General features: G+C 35.5%; 1 protein-coding gene across 2 annotated transcripts; it reads right to left on the bottom strand.

Moving 5' to 3' along the window:
* Positions 1–1,716: 1,716 nt before the first annotated feature.
* Positions 1,717–18,373, bottom strand: LOC138318366 (UNC5C-like protein). 2 transcript variants are annotated; one of them, XM_069260667.1, is made up of 6 exons: positions 18,199–18,373; positions 9,806–9,852; positions 6,371–7,537; positions 5,841–5,984; positions 5,301–5,465; positions 1,717–4,872 (listed from the first exon to the last, which is right to left on the bottom strand). In XM_069260667.1, the coding sequence occupies exons 2-6, from the start codon at positions 9,821–9,823 to the stop codon at positions 4,567–4,569; spliced, it is 1,800 nt and encodes a 599-aa protein (XP_069116768.1). In that variant the 5' UTR covers positions 9,824–9,852; positions 18,199–18,373; the 3' UTR covers positions 1,717–4,566. The 2 variants fall into 2 exon arrangements, with proteins under 2 accessions (XP_069116768.1, XP_069116769.1); XM_069260668.1 differs by lacking the exon at positions 18,199–18,373 and adding an exon at positions 10,129–10,219.
* Positions 18,374–20,018: the final 1,645 nt, after the last annotated feature.

Raw genomic sequence — 20,018 nt, forward strand, 5'->3', positions numbered from 1 at the left:
TTGTGACACGAACTATTCTTATAACTTCCTTGATTCAGAAGTCACCTCTAATATCTGTAGGCAATTCACGTCCGTCGTATTTCCTCTGTATGGAGAAACGTGTCATTTGTTTGCTTTTCCATCCATTTATGGCAGTTTATATAATTATCGTCAGACGGTATCAAGTGGTTTTATCAATCACACACGTACTTTTGGAAATGAATGTGATTTTCATCTTCGTTAACAATATTATTTAATGTGTCATCGCAGGAAAGAGGCAGTTTGCATTTAAGATATACAAATGCACTGCTGTATTGGTGAAGTGACATAATGTCCTATTCAAACTTTGATTGAAAGACGTGTCCGATATTGATGGTATCTTCTAGAGTAATATAACAGAGTGCAGCTTCGACCTAACAACTTCTCGGGATAGGTGTTACTGAAAATCAAATATTTTACAAGTATAAATATATGCTCTTTCGAAATTTAAATAGACATAATCGTGAATATATCTCAGGCTGTGACGCTATGATTTGATGGTGTTGTTACCATTTTTAGCTCGCCTGTTAAAGTTTTTGAGCAAGTTTCAATTGTTTAAGCTTAAGTCATCATAAATGTTTATGATTTTATTTTCCTAATGTGTATGGATGCTGAACGTGATAATACAACCAATTTGGGGCCCTTTAGGTTTTTTTTGAGTCTGTTAATTTGTCATATTTCCATGTTAAAGTTTTTGAGCAAGTTTCTATTTTGTCTATTGTTTAAGCTTAAGTCATCATAAATGTTTATGATTTTATTTTCCTAATGTGTATGGATGCTGAACGTGATAATACAACCAATTTGGGGCCCTTTAGGGTTTTTTTGGAGTCTGTTAATTTGTCATATTTCCATGTTGTCTGCGTTTACCATAAAAAAATATTAAAGATTTATACTGCAAAAGAAGACATTTCAACTTCTGTTGGAGGCAAAATAATATAGACTCAGGGCACTGCTTGATATTTTTAAATAGTAAATACTTGAACATCAACTTCTTCTGAATAGGCGAGCTTTGCTGTTCTCCAACAGCTCTTGTCTTTACAATTTTCTGTGACAGATATTGAGGAGGTCTGAAAGGTACAAGACTGTGGGCCAAGAGATCGGGTTATGGTGAAGTTATGTTATGGCGGAGTTATGTTATGATTAGGTTATGCTATGACGGAGATGTGTTGTGATGAAGTTGTGGTATGATGAAGTTATGTTAAGATGGAGTTGTGTAATGACGGATTTATGTTATGATGAAGTTATTTGAAGTTATGTTATGATGAAGTTGTGGTATGATGAAGTTATGTAATGATGAAGTTATGTTATGATGGAGTTATGTTTAATCGGAGTTATGTTATGATGAAGTTATGTTATGACGGAGTTGTGTTATGGTGAAGTTGTGGTATGATGAAGTTATGTTATGATTAAGTTGTGTTATGACGGATTTATGTTATGATGAAGTTGTGTTATGATGAAGTTATTTGAAGTTATGTTATGATGAAGTTGTGGTATGATGAAGTTATGTTATGATGAAGTTATGTAATGATGAAGTTGTTTTATGATAGAGTTATGTTTAATCGGAGTTATGTTATGATGAAGTAAAGTAATAGTATGATGAAATTGTCGTGGCATTAACAGTAGAATATTATTAATGATAATATTGATATATTGATTAATATTGATATCAGTTTTTGAGAAATGAAAATGACACATTGATTTTCTTTTATACATTTATTAATGTACTGTGGTAACAATATCGTTTTTACTATTTTCTGTTACTGTTTACTGTAAAAAAATTATTTGTAGAAGTCATGTAGAATTCAAGAATTGCATTTAAATGTTAATTTGTAGCACACAAATAAAAGCATATTTTTCTCCTCCATACGTACCGATATAAAGACAATACATGTCTACTATACACATTTTGTTATCAATATCTGATTTCCGATAAACATACTGACATGAGTTTATCCCAAAGTCATACTTACTGTACATGCCTATATTTCTGGATATTTTGTTTATTGCTTTACAGAAGAATTCCTCTTTCAGCTACACAATGAGGATGAACTTATTTTACCAACTTTTCCCCTTCGTTTTTATAAAAGAAAATTCCGATGATAGATAGACGTATAAATAAAAACAATAGTGTCTTAAATATTAATGTCTTCATTCAGACTTTGGTGTAATAATATATCATTTGAAATATCTACATCTTGTACTTATTTTCGTACCACAATTTAAAAAGAATATATCCAATCTGTACATGTGTGCCTTATTTACCACTGGACATCGTTTTATTGCTAATTTATGTAATAGGGTGCTCTCCAGAATGTATCTTTTTAAATGAAAGGTAGTTCAAACATCTTTGGAAGAGGTCCATGCCTTGCTTTAGCATTAAATATATATATTTGTACGATCTACGGGAGATTTACACATGATTAGAAGGGATTAGGCAAGAACGAAGTAGGAACTACAGCTGATTTGTAACACAAAATATTATCAATATTATATATAACAAATCGTATAAAAAGTGCATAAAAATCAACGAAAACCATTCTCAGATGTAGAGCATACAAAATATTTTGTCAGCTCTTGTTCGGTAAGCAAATACATTCGCACTTACCTTTACATAAACATCAAACGCTAATACACAAAAATAATTTTACATATGAATTAAATGGATAAACTCTCATTGATTGATAGTGTTCATGTGATATCATTTATATTATTATATATAGGGAAACAATTTCCTTGAATACTGTAAACGTGCAAATGTACGCGTGTATTTTTGGTTTATATATGAAACTGTGTTATAACAATATAATTCAATTTTTGCTTGTTACGAGCTTAAACATTTACTTTATCAACCCATAAAGGAAAAAATGGCGTCGCTGTTTGTAACGTTGTTTCTGATTGGCTGAGATAACGGCGTAATAATTTCATAGACAAAAGAGTCCCAAAATGAATTTTGAATATTGAAGAGATTATTTTTAGTAAATTGAATTATAAGGATTAATTTGAATATATTTTTTATGTTATGGAGATATAACGCTTCGCGGTTTATTTAGAGTACACTCAGATTTTCTCTCTCCGACACTCTCTTCTTCAAACTCCATTTCATGCCTCTTCCAATGTTCCTCTCTGTCTCTCTCCCTCTATATCAGGTTTTACTTCACTCCATTCCCTCTTCTATTTCCTTTTGACATATTCCTGTCCTTCTTCGTTCATTTTATCCATTATACTCTTATTTCTTTTCTACTCAATATTGTTTAGTACCTTCTTTCAACTACATGTATATCTCTAGCCCATTAAAGTTATTGATTGTGGGTTTATAAATACATGTTTATTGTAATTGAAAAGGTATCAAATGCGTAGGCAACAAAAACGAATGTGATTAAGTTCAGTCGGTAACTGCAGATTAGCAAATATGTGAATATACAATGTATGTTACATTTGCACTTAGTCTGATCAGTCTAGTTAATGTTAATCTAGTATTTACTTCATTATGTGCGTATCATAAGTTCAGTCGGACATTGTAATCTGCACTTTAGTAAATATATGTATAGATGTTCTTCAGAGGAGTACAACGAACACCTCATCACAACAGTGTACTTAAAGTATAACAATGATATCATTAAAGTGAGCAAATACAGAACATTGAAAACCAGAATTTACCTGAAAACTTAATATGTTGTGTCTCAACATTTGTAGGAGTATGTAAGTCAGTTTATACGAAATCAAGTAAAACAAATCATTAATATCGGCTAGGGGATGCAATGTTCCGTTTCAGAAATAAAATGTTCAGAAAATCATATGGCAACGATTGACACACACGAAAACGAACTTTGTTATGGAATCTGATGAATTGCTTTATGGAAATAATTCATAAGTTTTGAAAGAGGATAGTTTGAAATGGGAAGTATATTCCCAATGACTTTTCAGAAAATAATTCAAAAGTTGAAAATGTTAGCTAAAATAAATTATTAGATTGTGATTAAATTTGTAATAGGTTTTGCGTCAGTTTCGGTAACTTATACAAACATATAAGGCCTTAATATTTGAATAGATCAAGCCAAATAGAAAGATACAATTTATCAAACAAATTGCTTACAGTCAAAAACTGTACAATGTACCCCGGTATACAAACAAAACACGATAACATGAACATTCAATACTTAACAACGTACATACCACCATGACGCAGTATGATTTAACCGAACACTGAGATAATTGCGTCGTGCTAATAAATATACATGTAGTATACGGATATAATGAAGTTGTGACCATACATATGTGCTAAAGTGATGCAATATGCAAACGGTTTAATTGGCGATAATCTACTTATGGGACTTATAGTGTTACATTCTTATCTATCAGAGTTACTTCCCTTCTTTTCGATCCGACAATACCGTACCGACGGAGTGAAACGAAGGGGAGTAACCCTGATGGATCACAATGATAGAGTTATATTTCAGGGACATTTTCAAGGCGTATCCTTTATCACATTTTATATCGTTGATCATGATGGCGTTGTCCTTGAGAATACTGTCAGCGTGTCATTGTGACCTATTCACTTGTTAGATACTTATTTATATATGTGTCTATCTCATCTGCTGCGTCTACACGTTGTATGTCCAACATAGCCTGTTTAAGTTCGTGTAGACTCCTTTTCTCGTCTTTCCATCGCTTCATCAGTTGCTCTGTGGGATTTTGTTGGCTTTCTAGATAAGTCACATGTGCACCATCAAGGTTCATATAAGAAGCTAAGTCCCGGAAATCACCCACGTTGGAATTTGTTTTTGGGTCCAGAAGAATCGACAACTTCCGTTCTAACTCTAAGCGTGGGTCTGTAACTGGAGATAATTTGTTTACCTAAAACCACAAAGAACATATAGTTAATAAGTTTTAATATAAAAAAATAATGTTACGTAATACCGGCCATTACATATTTTTTTCCTAATTACGATCTCTCAATACATCATTTAAGTGTTTTCATTTTTATTTTTATTTCAAAGTATTTTCTCAGTAAGATAACATTGATTTATTGAAACTTCCATTTTACTTTGATAAGGCCAAAAAATTAACAAGTCTGTTTAGGGTTACCCGACCTACCCTAATTTTTTACCCCCGACCCTAATTTTTTTTGCACTTTTCCACGAAAAAAAAGTCGGGATTTCGATCACAGACTCCGGTTCCGGCCATTATTTTAGAGTGAAAGACAAAATAAATCCTCCCGACCTACCGACCCTATCTTTTTGACAATGTAACTCTAAACAGACATATTTTTTGGCCTAACTTACCGGTGCGACGTATTCAGCAGAGACCTGAAGTGAAACCTTTCGACCGACCGTCTGCTGAAGGGATTCATATTCACAGTGGATCTTACTGTTGGTTGCCGAGGAAGGCTCGAACACGAAGTTAGAGTACGGAGTCATCCCATGCCAAACACTCTCGAAATCCATGCACTGTAAAGTCATTAAAACAATTACATGTATTCCAATTAAAATATTTTTTTTCATTCTATTTGTATATAAGCTATTGTAAAGGGTTTTCTTCCCATTTGTATAGATATATAATGTGCATGTACTAGTAGTCAAGTAAGCAGGGACATAACATTTTATATATTTCATGTAATACATATCCTTACAATCATGCCAAGGTAGGACATCGATATATATATAAAGTAATTTGTTAGTTGATGGCAGGAGCGGATACTAGTGCTACAGCTTCATAGGCTTGTAAATTAATATAAAATGGTAACGTCAATATATACGTTTACCTGGGTGTGTACTAAAGTAATGAGTTTAAAGACAAATATAAATGACAATGTAGTGGTTTACCTGCGTTTTGTCCCCACACAAATTCCATTCCTGTAGGTCATTTTTCAAAGAAACCACGAGGTTCTCGCCGTTGTCGTGGAAAAGAAGAGGTACTGGTGCATTGGATATGCTTCCTTCCAGCTTTTTTTCCACTTGATCTACTTCCTTTAAAACAAAAGTAAGAACAATTCTAGCGAGGACAATCAATGTTAAGGAATTCATCGAGAAACACAAGATGGAGGCAATGAGTAATTAATCACTACAAGAAAATTTGAAAAAAATATCAGCTATTTGTTATTTGCAAACGTGTTTGTCATTAAGGAATTCGGTAGAAGTCAATATGGAATATATAGATTCCAATACTTTCTTTCACATTTGTATTTAAATTAACTGAGACTCAATCTGATTCTCCATTTTACAACTAAAATGTGCTGCTCTGAAATACAGTGTTTTCAAAATCGCTTTGCAAAAAGGTCATTTGATTCTTTCTCCTACCACATTCAAACTACCAACAGGTAATGGTCTTCCATATAATTTCGGCTTAGACTTACCTTTATTTCAGTTTCGTAGTCGTTGATGCAATATATTCGTGTTTTGAACATCGCACCCAATTGAAGCATCGGGGTGAAGGCGATTAACTTTACTTTCTTCGCCGCCGTTTTATTTGGCTTCGATTCCCCTATCATTGTATATAGAGTAAAATGTTTCAGGCTTACAGTTACTTCGGAATCAGTGAAATCTCTTTCCTCGTAATCGTCAAGTGTTAAATTAGTCCACTCCGAATCTGTGTCGTCGAGACTACCCTGGCGTTTAATCACCCGCGGCATCCAATCGTGTATAACCTTGACACCGCAATGTGGGAAAGTCAACTTGACGGGTTTTGCGAATTGGATGCAAGGTTGACACACTATCACAGGACTAAGTCGTGCCTGCTTCTTTTTCAAATCTGGAAGAAGAGCTTCATCCCAAGTTATCCCTAATGTTATTAGCTTTGATTCACTTAGTGCATCAGGAGGGATTTCCAAAGTTACGCCCGACATCCTTAGAATGTCGCCATCTTTACCGACACTTTTGTGGACAAATACTCCTCTATCATGTGACACAGTTTTGCCTTTGGAGTCGCGAGGTTCATTTGGAGTTTGCATGAGAATTGACGTCGGCCGACCTTCCCATATAGATTGTCGAGATAGGGGTGATAGTGTTCCTATCGTGTCGTTTGCATCTACACTTTCAATGTCGATCTCGTCTACCGATGCAACCGCATCACCACCTTCGTCGCTTCGGGAAAAGTCTTGTGTCAACGCCACCATTTGTGGCATAGTAGTCTTATTACCGAACATAAGGGTGTGCCGATTCTTTACTTTGATGGTATATTGAGGTTTTATCTTTGACGACGCAGGATAATTCTCCTGAATTATTTCATTTACGTGTATACTGTTGCCATGGGTACTTAAACTGTAAGTGTCACACATGTCCACCGCACTATCCGCTCTCATTTCTCCCTTTTGTTTTGATTTCGTCCTGGAGACCACAACCTCTGGTTCTGTCTGATATGTGACCTCCCCATTTTCTGTTGAACTTAGCTTGTCTATTCGTTCATTCAGTTCATTAATTTCTTTGTGTTGAAATCGGAGTTTCTTTATAACGAGGAAGACGACGACGATGAAAGCTGCGATGACCAGCACGAGAAGAAAGGCCAGTACAATAAGCCCCGCAATCTGAAAAAAGAAATTTGGTGTGCAAGTTTTGTTTCAAAGAGACTTACACATAAAATACAGTGAGCTATTCAATGGCTATAAGTATATCTGTTTTAATACGTGTCCAATTTCTATAAATCAAATCCATCCGATAGACATTTTTTCCTATCCAAATATAAATATTAGCATATTCTTTAGGCCATATTGACATAATCCTTACATTATGTCTTTAACGAGTATGCAATTCTAACTATGTCATCACATCACATCATCATGATAATAAAATATAATTATATAGTAATATCAATTAAGGCGTACAGTTAGTATTTCTCCATAGATAAGCCATGTTTACTATTAGGTAAAGTGTGTTTCATTAATTTGCCTCTGTTATAGTTGAAACAAACAAGCATTGAACAAGAAAGATATTTTATATGAAAACAATGAATCGTTTTTGTGCTTGATCATTTTTATAACAACATCCAAACGACAGATATCGTATTTGGGGTATATGATAATAATTTGAATATCTATCAGATGGGGACGAAACCTAACGTGTGTAATCTTCATGTGAAAATGGATACCTTCACATGGTTTATGTTTAGTAAAACGTCTCTTGGTGCTTCTTTTCTTGAAAATTGGACGGTTTGGGAAACATTAATTTGTATTTCAACTAAGATTATTTTAACATCAGGTAAAGATTTACAGTATAAATATTAGAAAATGATGAAGTATTTGTATGGAATAACTAATGTGTTTTGGAATTCGAAATTAGGTGGAACGTAATATGTACATCCAAAATTTTACAGTGTGTAAATAGGTGGAACGTAATATGTACATCTAAATGTTACAGTGTGTAAATAGGTGGAACGTAATATGTACATCTAAATGTTACAGTGTGTAAATAGGTGGAACGTAATATGTACATCTAAAAGTTACAGTGTGTAAGTAGGTGGAACGTAATATGTACATCTAAATGTTACAGTGTGTAAATAGGTGGAACGTAATATGTACATCTAAATGTTACAGTGTGTAAGTAGGTGGAACGTAATATGTACATCTAAATGTTACAGTGTGTAAATAGGTGGAACGTAATATGTACATCTAAATGTTACAGTGTGTAAGTAGGTGGAACGTAATATGTACATCTAAATGTTACAGTGTGTAAGTAGGTGGAACGTAATATGTACATCTAAATGTTACAGTGTGTAAATAGGTGGAACGTAATATGTACATCTAAATGTTACAGTGTGTAAATAGGTGGAACGTAATATGTACATCTAAATGTTACAGTGTGTAAGTAGGTGGAACGTAATATGTACATCTAAATGTTACAGTGTGTAAGTAGGCTTTTTCTAGTTTTCATGAGTATGTAATATGTACATCTAAATGTTACATGTGTGTAAGTAGGTGGAACGTAATATGTACATCTAAATGTTACAGTGTGTAAATAGGTGGAACGTAATATGTACATCTAAATGTTACAGTGTGTAAATAGGTGGAACGTAATATGTACATCTAAATGTTACAGTGTGTAAATAGGTGGAACGTAATATGTACATCTAAATGTTACAGTGTGTAAATAGGTGGAACGTAATATGTACATCTAAATGTTACAGTGTGTAAATAGGTGGAACGTAATATGTACATCTAAATGTTACAGTGTGTAAATAGGTGGAACGTAATATGTACATCTAAATGTTACAGTGTGTAAATAGGTGGAACGTAATATGTACATCTAAATGTTACAGTGTGTAAGTAGGTGGAACGTAATATGTACATCTAAATGTTACAGTGTGTAAGTAGGCTTTTTCTAGTTTTCATGAGTATTTATATGTGTTCATTAATTATCAGACTAACAGTTTCTCAGTCGCCAATGTGCCATTCTGTTGTTACATGTTCTCCTGTTCACTAAACTGTCTCGTACGTGGTCTACTTAACCTATTTTTTGGAATTGTGTGTGTGTGATTACAGAGGGTACCTTATTGTGATTAACTTTTGCGAATTCAAGAATGCTGCATTCTTTACATGTAAAACCAGTCATTTCGTGTGTCTTAATACACATTGAACTCAGCATATGAACTCTCGCTATTAATATCTACTAACCAGCAAGGAATGTATATATATTTGATTGATTCTGTATTTATACACATGACATATCGTTCTAGAAACAACGATTTCAGTAAAGGTTTCTCGACAGAAAAAAATAACCTGTAAGATGAATATAACGAAATAAAAGCCACTGAATTATGTAAGGCGTGGTATCAATTGTGGTTAGACAGTATTACTCACCACTCCGGGGTCTGTCATTGTTATTGGTTAATTCAGCACCGTACACCCTGAAATAAACAAAAACACTCCATCAAGTATCCGTTCATGTCAACCTCTGCCATCACGTATTGTTCTAGTAAACTGCAAATGTCTGCTGCCCAAAGCAATCTGGCCGATTTTGTCCTGCATGTGTGAAATCAACGGATACATGTACTTGTGTTACATATGAAATGTGTCCTCGTCGAATCACTCATTTAATAACGTTATCCCGGATATGTTAGTGTATTTACTACTAAGTACTACCCTACACACCAACCATAAACCGCCCACATGTGTATACATACCATGCACATACACAGATCTCCAGGTGGATACCCACATTACTAAGCCTTAACCAGGAAGTTCCAACCATAGTGAATTAAATCGGTCCACGACACCTTTCCAAAAAACTAACAGATATTGTGAAATCTAGTTATCTTACAAGCCAATCACATGCTCAGATCAATAAATAAATGTAAATGAGATAGAGATCTAATCGTAAAGACAACATTTGTGGTTTAGGAACACAGTATTTAAATATACAACACATGTATTTGTTGAATTACGTCATTGTTGTTGAAATAAGTTTTATAAATAGTTATGATTATTTAATAGCATGCTTAGTTTCGAAATGACATCAATTGAAAAACAAGTTTGTTGCGTTCAGTTTGGAAGCTGCAATTGGCTGTGAGAAAATATTTTCCATAAACGGTTTATACAAGTGTAATAAAGAAATAAAATTATATTACTAACCTAGGTATCATTTATAGCCTACCATTATATACTTCATTACTATACAGATTTATTTACATCTGCATATAGTAAGTTAACTAATTTGTTATTCAACAAATCAAAAATAAAATGTTGCTATGAGGTTTAAGACTAAAAATAGAGAGGAATCTTTTTTTTTTAAATTGATGTAAGCGTCCAGCTATTCACCAGTCACAAAGACAACAATTCACTTTCAATAGACAAATCTACGACCTGAATCGGTTATTATAGCATTATGGGTTTGTCTCAATTAAACATTAATGGTTTCGAAGACTGTCATACGTCATCATCATTATTTCTGATAGATATGTATACTATATCGACTGAAAAGTTTGTTTAATCATAACAAGTCCAACCTTGAACAATCACAGTGGTGATATTACTCATATGGAACCGTACATATGTAATGTAGAGGTACACTACTACGACAATGTCACGGTAATCGGTTACATGTGTGTACAGATTAAACTAGTATGGTAATTTCCTTTTGAAATCATTAAAACTCGCATGTGAAGACCCAATTCAGGAAAGGTGAATAGACACAATTTGTCCATTCGCTAAAATTGACAAAGGGATATCCCTGGGAAATTGGCTTCTATCATATATTTTCTGAAAAAAATAATAACAAGTTGTTTTGGTAACATTCCTTTAAGACTCTTATCTTAATGAAATATAAAGAAATCGACGCCGAGGTCAGCAGTGACCCAGGTCGATGTTGAATGCTTTCCATAAAGATGTAAAGAGAACACATACAATTTCAACAATGAAGCAGTTTAGTTTAAACTTTAGACTTTATTTTATTTGAAACAAAAATTTATGAGGTACACAACATAATAAGGATTCAGAAAAAAATGTGTTTACACTTATGTAAATCTGTCTCCTTTTGAATGTAACTAGCGGGCAGCATACTTATCTAAAAGGAAGAAAAGAAAGAAATGGAAAGGTATTGGGGAAGAGAGGGGATTCAAGGAAAAGTGCAAGAAGGGATCGGCAATGGGGATATAAGGGGAGGAGGATATCACATGATGTGTTTGACAAGGAACCGTTAATTATCCAGATAACAGAGGACTTCCCGCGTACAACACTGATTGGCAGAATTGAAAATTTAAAAATTCTTTTATATCGTTAGTACTATAGGTACTGCAATTGGTAATTTACAATAATTATTAAAATAGTTAAATTTTGACAATGAGAGTTAGAAGAACTGAAGAATGATTGAGAGGCACCAATGGCATATAGTATAAGATAAAGGAAACCTATGGGTCAAATCGTTAAGTTTTTAATATAAATGTTTGGACACTGTCAAATATAACTTCGTTCTCCACTAACGGTAACGAAGGATCTCCGAACAGGAGTATGTCAAGTTGTCAACAGAGCGACAGGAAGTAAATGAGCAAGATAAAGATGTCTACAAATAGTAAAATTTGGACAAGCAATTAGAAAATGGAAAGTGGTTTCAATATCCTCACCACAGTTACATACAGGACTTGCGATGAGATTTCTGATGAAGAGATGATCTTTAAGTGCACTACAATTCCTTCGCTAACGGGAGTGATGAATTTGACCTAACCTTTGACCGTAAAAGAAATATGAAGGAATTTGAGGTGCTAGACTTCACAGATGATGTTTCAGCATGTACAGAGATGGGGAAGGCAAATAATTCCAAAGATCAACGACAGAGGGCAAGAAAGAGTCTTTTTATGACCGAGTTCTACATGTGATAGAGCGGAAGTTATTAGCATCTCTAGTGTTGTGATGATGCATATCTGATTGACGAGGCGGAAGAAGGTCAGTGAGATAGGATGATGACAATCTATGAACCATTTTATGAAACTGGATAATTTTATTATTTTTCCGTCTAGTGGAGAGAGTTTGCCAACCAGTTTCACGATACAATCTATCAATCCCTGTAAGTTTAGTTGCACCTGTTACTATTCTAGCCGCTTCTAAATGAACGTTTTCTAACAAATTGGATTGGTATAGAGTAAGGTTATCCCAGACATTAGCATATTCAAGAACCGGTGTAATAAAGGAAAAGTACATAGATTGTAATGACTTTCTGTCCACTTTGAATTTTAACTTCCTCATAAGGCCTAATTTCCTATTAGCTTTGTCAATTATGCTTTCAATATGGCTAGCCCATCCTCCATTTTCTGATAATTCGACCCCAAGGTGTCTATGAGAAGAAACTTGCTGAAGAGGGATGTTGTTCATAATCAATGGTGGATGAAAGGGTTTGCTTCTTTTCTTGGATACAGTTAGAGATACAGTTTTATTAGGGTTGAAGTTAACAAGCCATAACTCAGACCAGTGCTGGAGTTTTAGAATGGTTTCATTTAGAATAGCTGCAGAGGTACTAGGTGTATCATCAATTAAATATAATGACGTATCATCAGCAAAAAGTTTAATTAACACATCAATATTATCGACTATGTCGTTTATAAAAATTAGAAAAAGTATTGGGCCAAGGACTGAACCCTGGGGTACACCTACAGTGACGTTAGTCCATACAGAGAATTTTCCATTAATAGCAATCCTTTTGCTTACGATTATTGAGATAATCTTTGAATCATGTAAAGAGTTTACCACTAATTCCAAAGTTTAATAATTTTTGTAGAAGTCCATGGTGCCAAACTCTATCAAAGGCCTTGCTAATATCGCAAAACACCATTCGAATTTCTTTACCCTTATCAAGACCCGAAAAGATATCGTTAGTTATTGTAGTCCGCTAAACCTGCCTATATTATTAGGCTTTTTTATTTATTTATTTATTTTTTTATTATTTTTTTTGCCTAATATATAGTCAGCTCGCGGTACCTCTTAAAAATGTGAAATCGTAGGCCAGATTTGGCCTACGCTACGTCAGCGGTATATTTCTAATATATCGTCCATGCAATGCCGGGAAAACATACACATACCTATATATTGGGATCTTATGTACTCCACTGCCCCCATGTTACATCCCATTTATGAAATTAAACAACTCTGCACAATGAAATACTTCAGAGACCCTTCTATTTCACACATTTGTAATGGCCGCCGTATACACATTTAGTAGAGCAAACGGCAGCCAATCAACTTCGCTTCCGGTTTTATTTAAAAAAAAAAAAAACACGTGTAGTTGAAAGATAACAAAATGCTAGCCAGTTAGAGTTTTTATAGTGAAATTATGGTCGATATACACGACATGTTGTCAAATATTCAAATTGAACACGACTATTGCTGGTACCGCATCACTTTTGCGATATACACAGTTGCATTGTGTTTATCTTTCAACTACACGTGGTTTTAAAAAAAATAAAACCGGAAGCGAAGTTGATTGGCTGCCGTTTGCTCTACTAAATGTGTATACGGCGGCCATTACAAATGTGTGAAATAGAAGGGTCTCGGAAATATTTCATTGTGCAGAGTTGTTTCATTTCATAAATGGGATGTAGCATGGGGGCAGTGGAGTACATAAGTTTTGCCGGCATTGCATGGACGATATATTAGAAATATACCGCTGACGTAGCGTAGGCCAAATCTGGCCTACGATTTCACATTTTTAAGAGGTACTACGAGCTGACTATATATATATATTAGGCAAAAAAAGCCTAATAATATAGGCAGGTTTAGCGGACTATAGTTATTGTTACTAGTTGGTTGACGATGGAGTCTCCAGACCTAAAACCATACTGATTAGAAGTTAATAGGGAGTTGTCAATAATGAAGTTGTAAGTATATTTAAAGACACATCTTTCCATAACTTTACCCACCATAGAAAGAAGAGAAATTGGTCGATAATTACCAAGAATTGAGCGATTCCCCTTTTTATGAATGGGTGTAACATAAGCCTGTTTCCATAACAGTGGGAACTGATCTAGAGTACGAGACAAGTTAAATATTGTTTGGAGAGGAATATTGAGAATATTGACCGCTTCTTTTAAGTAGGCGTGGGCTAATAAGATCAGGACCTGTAGCTGTAGAGCAATCAAGACTAAGAATAATATTTATAACATCTTGAACAGAAATTACTATATTTGATCTGTCAGTATCCTCAGACAGTAATTTATTGTCAGAGGATAACGGAGGAAAAAAAGCATTTTTTTCTGAATTTGACAATAAGGTGTTTACGATTTTCCACCACTGTTTAGGACTTGTGGCTTTCTTGTTTTCAACTTTTTTTTTACAGAGTTTCCCGAAGTAGAGGAGTTTAGAACATTTTACTAAATTAACACATTTACTAAATTAACACCACCCCTTATGCGCCCACGTCTACAGTATGTGAAAGGTTCAGAGAAACCGGATTGTTTTAATTCGTTAAAATCATCACTAGGGGTAAGCCATGTTTCAGTAAAAGACAATATATCTGTATTAGAAAATTCCCTTAAAAAAACATCAACTTTGTGTTTTAAACTTTGGACATTTAGATGAGCTCCTCACTGACATATGAACACGAAGATTCAGAGGACAATTCGGAGTTCGTACCAGAAAGTAATAATGATATCTTCGACATCGCAATTACACATAACAACACCAGTGTGTTTAAGGCAACATCCAGAACTTCAACTGGGACCCGGTTAGTGACTAGAGTAATATCATTTAGGAGATAAAATACGTGAAAGTACATAACATGTGTTAGGATAACAAAACAATAAATCTATGTAAATAGTATCGTTTAAACAGAAGTAACTTTTAACACGGGAAGCTGTTCGATTCCAAATATCGGAAAATCCTAATAATCCTGATAACAGAAATTGAATTTCCGATATCAGAAATCCAATTCCCGATATCAGTAATTCTCTCTCATCCTGCTGCAATTACTGCTTCCTACGTTATTTGCATGGTAGAATAACTTGAATTTCCGACAGGGGGTTAGGAAGCCCGTCATCGAACATCTGATGGACGAGCTGGACAGGGGGGTTTGGAAACGCGTCAAGTCACTCGAACATCTGATGGCCGAGCTGGACAGAGGAGTTAGGAAGCGCGTCAATACAATCTAACATTTGATGGACGAGCTGGACAGAGGGGTTAGGAAGCGCCTCAGTACAATCAAACATCGGATGGACGAGCTGGACAGACGGTTAGGAAGCGTGTCAGCACAATCGAACATCTGATGGCCGAGCTGGACAGAGGGGTTAGGAAGCGCCTCAATACAATCAAACATCGGATGGACGGGCTGGACAGAGGGGTTAGGAAGCGTCTCAGGACAATCGAACATCTGATGGACGGGCTGTACAGAGGGGTTAGGAAGCGTCTCAGCACAATCGAACGTCTGATGGACGGACTGGACAGAGGGGTTCGGAAGCGTCTTAGCACAATCGAACATCTGATGGACGGGCTGGACAGAGGGGTTAGGAAGCGTCTCAGCACAATCGAACATCTGATGGACGGGCTGGACAGAGGGGTTAGGAAGCGTCTCAGCACAATCGAACATCTGATGGACGGGCTGGACAGAGGGGTTAGGAAGAGTCTCAGCACAATCGAACATCTGATGGACGTGCTGGAATGAAGGGTTAGGAAGCGTTTCAGCACAATTGAACATCTGATGGACGGGCTGGAATGAAGGGTTAGGAAGCGTCTCAGCACAATCGAACATCTGATGGACGGGCTGGACAGAGGGGTTAGGAAGCGTCTCAGCACAATCGAACATCTGATGGACGGGCTGGACAGAGGGGTTAGGAAGCGTCTCAGCACAATCGAACATATGATGGACGGGCTGGACAGAGGGGTTAGGAAGCGTGTCAACGTCCGTCAGGCACTTCCATCTGAACAAAGCTAAAGAGCAGTGACTAATGGCAGCCCCTGAAGCGGTAACACACACACAATCTACTGACTGTTAATAACAAATTGTTCGGTTACCCTTGTTTTTTCCTCTAAGCAAACAATGATGAATCAAATTAAACATTGATGAATCAAACTAAATTATAACTATCGAAAATCAAGTTTCTCCGTTAGTATATATGAATACAAGCATTTAATTGCTTTTAACTGGCCGTTGTTGGGTAATGCAGATGGTTGTGAACTGACAGAAAATTCAACAATATCAATTACATCTTACTTTACTTATTATCAAATATCATGCATACGCTATATATATATACAATGTACATATTTAACCCTTTTTTCTTCATTATGATTTATTATCAATTTCCCATATTTAATACGAACGCCTATAATGGTGACTATGAGATTGAGGTTAGGTGACAAGCTCCATACCGTCATGATCGATAGGTCCATTTAGAACATTACACGATTTGACCCCATAGTCACCTCTGACATATGTGTCAAGTAGTAGAGAAATTCGTAGCAAACTCGTACATTCCGTGATGATGAAGGTTGTACTTACTAACACAGGGATTCGGCACGAATTCCTACCAATCGTTGGTATATATACTCTGTATATATATATACATGATAACTTGATAGATTATGTATACAATGTATATAACTGGGTGATAGGAGTATCGATGCAATTCATAAATATTTATGAAATGGTAAACCCATAATAGCAAATGACCATGACGGTGATGATGGTTCGGTCACGGGCTTTTGATTCTAAATAATTATACCGACACCTCTATATAGATATTCGTTTGTATAAGTATAGTATCGAAAGCCTGTGATTTCTTTGTGATTTCCTGTGATTGTAAACTACGAGAGTTACGAGAAGTATATGCTTATATTTACATGTTCATATATGTATATAGATATATACAATTATGAAAATACCTTGTATTCGTAATTTATCCAATCTGATTGTAAAATTACATCTTGATGTATACTAGTTTTCGGATCGGCGTTAACATCAAGATGTAATTTTACAATCAGATTGGATAAATTTGGTATACAATAAATTTACATAATTGTATATTATCTATATACATATATGAACAAGTACATCATATGAACATGTACAGGCATTTGTTTCATTGTATCAGTACACTAAATAATTTGCTCGTGGCAAAGATTTGTACATCCTTGCTCTTGGTAACTACAGCATATTTATCTGACATTAACTTATATGCATTAGGATAAAAAAGTTGACTGGTGATGCATTGTTTTCGCAGCCTTGTTTTGTAACTAGATTACATATAGCTTGTGATCTATTAAATGAGGTACATACGTATATACTATTATATGTGTGTAGTCATCTGTATCGAAGTACACATTGTTATTTGGGTGGGGAGTACACGGATGCAAACCATTCAAATCACAAAACATATGTACATGTTATATCATTAGCCTCAACATATGTATTTATATATACATTGTAGATTGTATATACATTTATAACGATTGCATAAAAAATATAGCCCATCGGATATGTATATAGTTTAATTACATATAATGGGGTCATGCACGTATGTTCCTGGAAAATAGGAGGTTGGGGAAATCTACACGTACAACATATACAATTGTACATCGTGTACATATCACAATATCGTCAAATGTGCACGTGGTTGGCACGTAGTTCTAACCCTTGGGTCTACATCTAACCAGAGCTACATTGTAGGCCTTATGCGTGTACCCGTGTCCATAAGATTCAAACATACATTCCACAGCTGATGTGTATTCGATGCTACCTTTCCCATATTGAGTTATATTAGTATACATGTACGTACCTCGGTTATTGTGCCACTTCTGTCCTGGGTGACATGTATTGTCAGTACGACAAAGCTTTATATTCACGAACAGCCATGATAATTCCCTGTATATTTTCGGCTTGGACATGTGAGTGTTTTGAATTAAATGGTGTGTACGTACGTCACATCTTAAACTTCACAGTGAGGCCAAGACCCCAGGGCAGTGGTGCGTAAAACGAGGAAGTGAAAATGTACCGTCACAGGTATGCACAAAGAAAAAGTTGTGTGCCCATGGCCACCTTCTAAACACATACGTACGTGCGTATAAATTAAGATACTGTTGGTTTAAAGAAGATGATTATACACTATGTAATTTTGTTATAAAGTAAATGTATTTGATAGTCTCTATCAAATTCATATCATTGGAATTTTAGCTAACAATGCGTCATTATCTTTACTGACCATGCATGTGACTGAGTGTCCCTGGGCGGGACTGACATAATTGTTTAGACAGTGCTTAGACGGAGCATTGTGTGCCCCACAACACAGGAATATGGGGTATCATTAGCATAATCAGGAACATAAATCTTGATAAGACGTTTATTTATAGTAAGGGTCATCCAGACGATCGCATCTTTAAAGCGAATAGTCGGGCAAAGGAAACCAGTCTAAATGCGTTCTTTGGCCTTCCAAAAGATTACATCACAGAACTGCACTGATAGCGGGGCCGGGAAGACCAATTAGAATTCCTATATTATATATTAATTTCTTCGCATACAGAGAGATTTTGATGGGAGATTTTATTTTTCTATTTCATAAGAAATTACACTGCATATATTAACACCATTTTTACCGATTTTAACCGTTCTTTGCTCGACCATTCGCTTTAAAGGTACTACCTTTCTGAAACGTACGGCGTTCTAATTCTAACAAGAGATCCCAGAGGGATCGTGGCGCCCATCAAAGAATGATCTATATCCGACAATGGAAAGATGGACCTTTTCTCTAATTTTTAAACTTTTTCAAACATACTACACATAAAATTTGAGACAGATCGCTTCAGTACCTTTTGAGAAATAGCAGTAACAAACTTAAACTATCAAAATCCTGGCGGCCATCTTGTTGATCAATCGGTCCCAAATCACAATACGCACAACTAGGGCCCTAGGGGAACCTACATGTGAAATTTGAGAAAGATCCATTCAATACTTTCTGATAATAGCGATACCAAACTTTGAATATCAAAATCCAAAATGGCTGTCTGGCGGCCATCTTGTTGACCGATCGGTCCCAAAATGCAATATGCACAACAAGGTCCCTAGGGGAACCTACATATGAAATTTGAGACAGATCCCTTCAGTGCTATCTGAGAAATAGCGATAACAAACTTTAACTATCAAAATCCAAGATGGCGGCCTGGCGGCCATATTGTTCACCGATTGGTCCAAAAATGCAATATGCACAACTAGGGCCCTAGGGGAACCTACATATTCAATTTGAGAAAGATCCCTTCAGCATTTTTTGAGAAATATTGATATCAAACCTTGATTATCAAAATCCAAGATGGCCGCCTATCTCGTTTTTCCGATCAGCCTCAAAATTTGTATGGCACAACTAGGGACCAAGGGTACCCTCCATGTGAAGTTTGAACAAAATCCCTTCTGTAGTTCTCAAGAAATATCGATAACAAACTTCAACTGCCAAAATCAAAGATGGCTGCCTGGCAGCCATCTTGTTATTCCGATCAGCCACAAAATCTGTATGGCACAACCGTGGACCAAGAGGACCCTCCATGTTTGAACAAAATCCCTGCCGTAGTTTTTAAGAAATAGTGGTAACAAGCATTGTTTACGGACGGA

Source organism: Argopecten irradians, chromosome 3, assembly GCF_041381155.1.
Source record: "Argopecten irradians isolate NY chromosome 3, Ai_NY, whole genome shotgun sequence".
NCBI classification, from domain to species: Eukaryota; Metazoa; Mollusca; class Bivalvia; order Pectinida; family Pectinidae; genus Argopecten; species Argopecten irradians.

Bases quoted from the DNA above. Each gene is read 5' to 3' on its own strand.
- LOC138318366 (XM_069260667.1), bottom strand. The intron at 5,985-6,370 runs GTAAGTCTAAGC...TTTGTTTTAAAG, and splicing joins ACTACGAAACTGAAATAAAG to GAAGTAGATCAAGTGGAAAA. The intron at 4,873-5,300 runs GTAAGTTAGGCC...TTGTGGTTTTAG, and splicing joins CTGCTGAATACGTCGCACCG to GTAAACAAATTATCTCCAGT.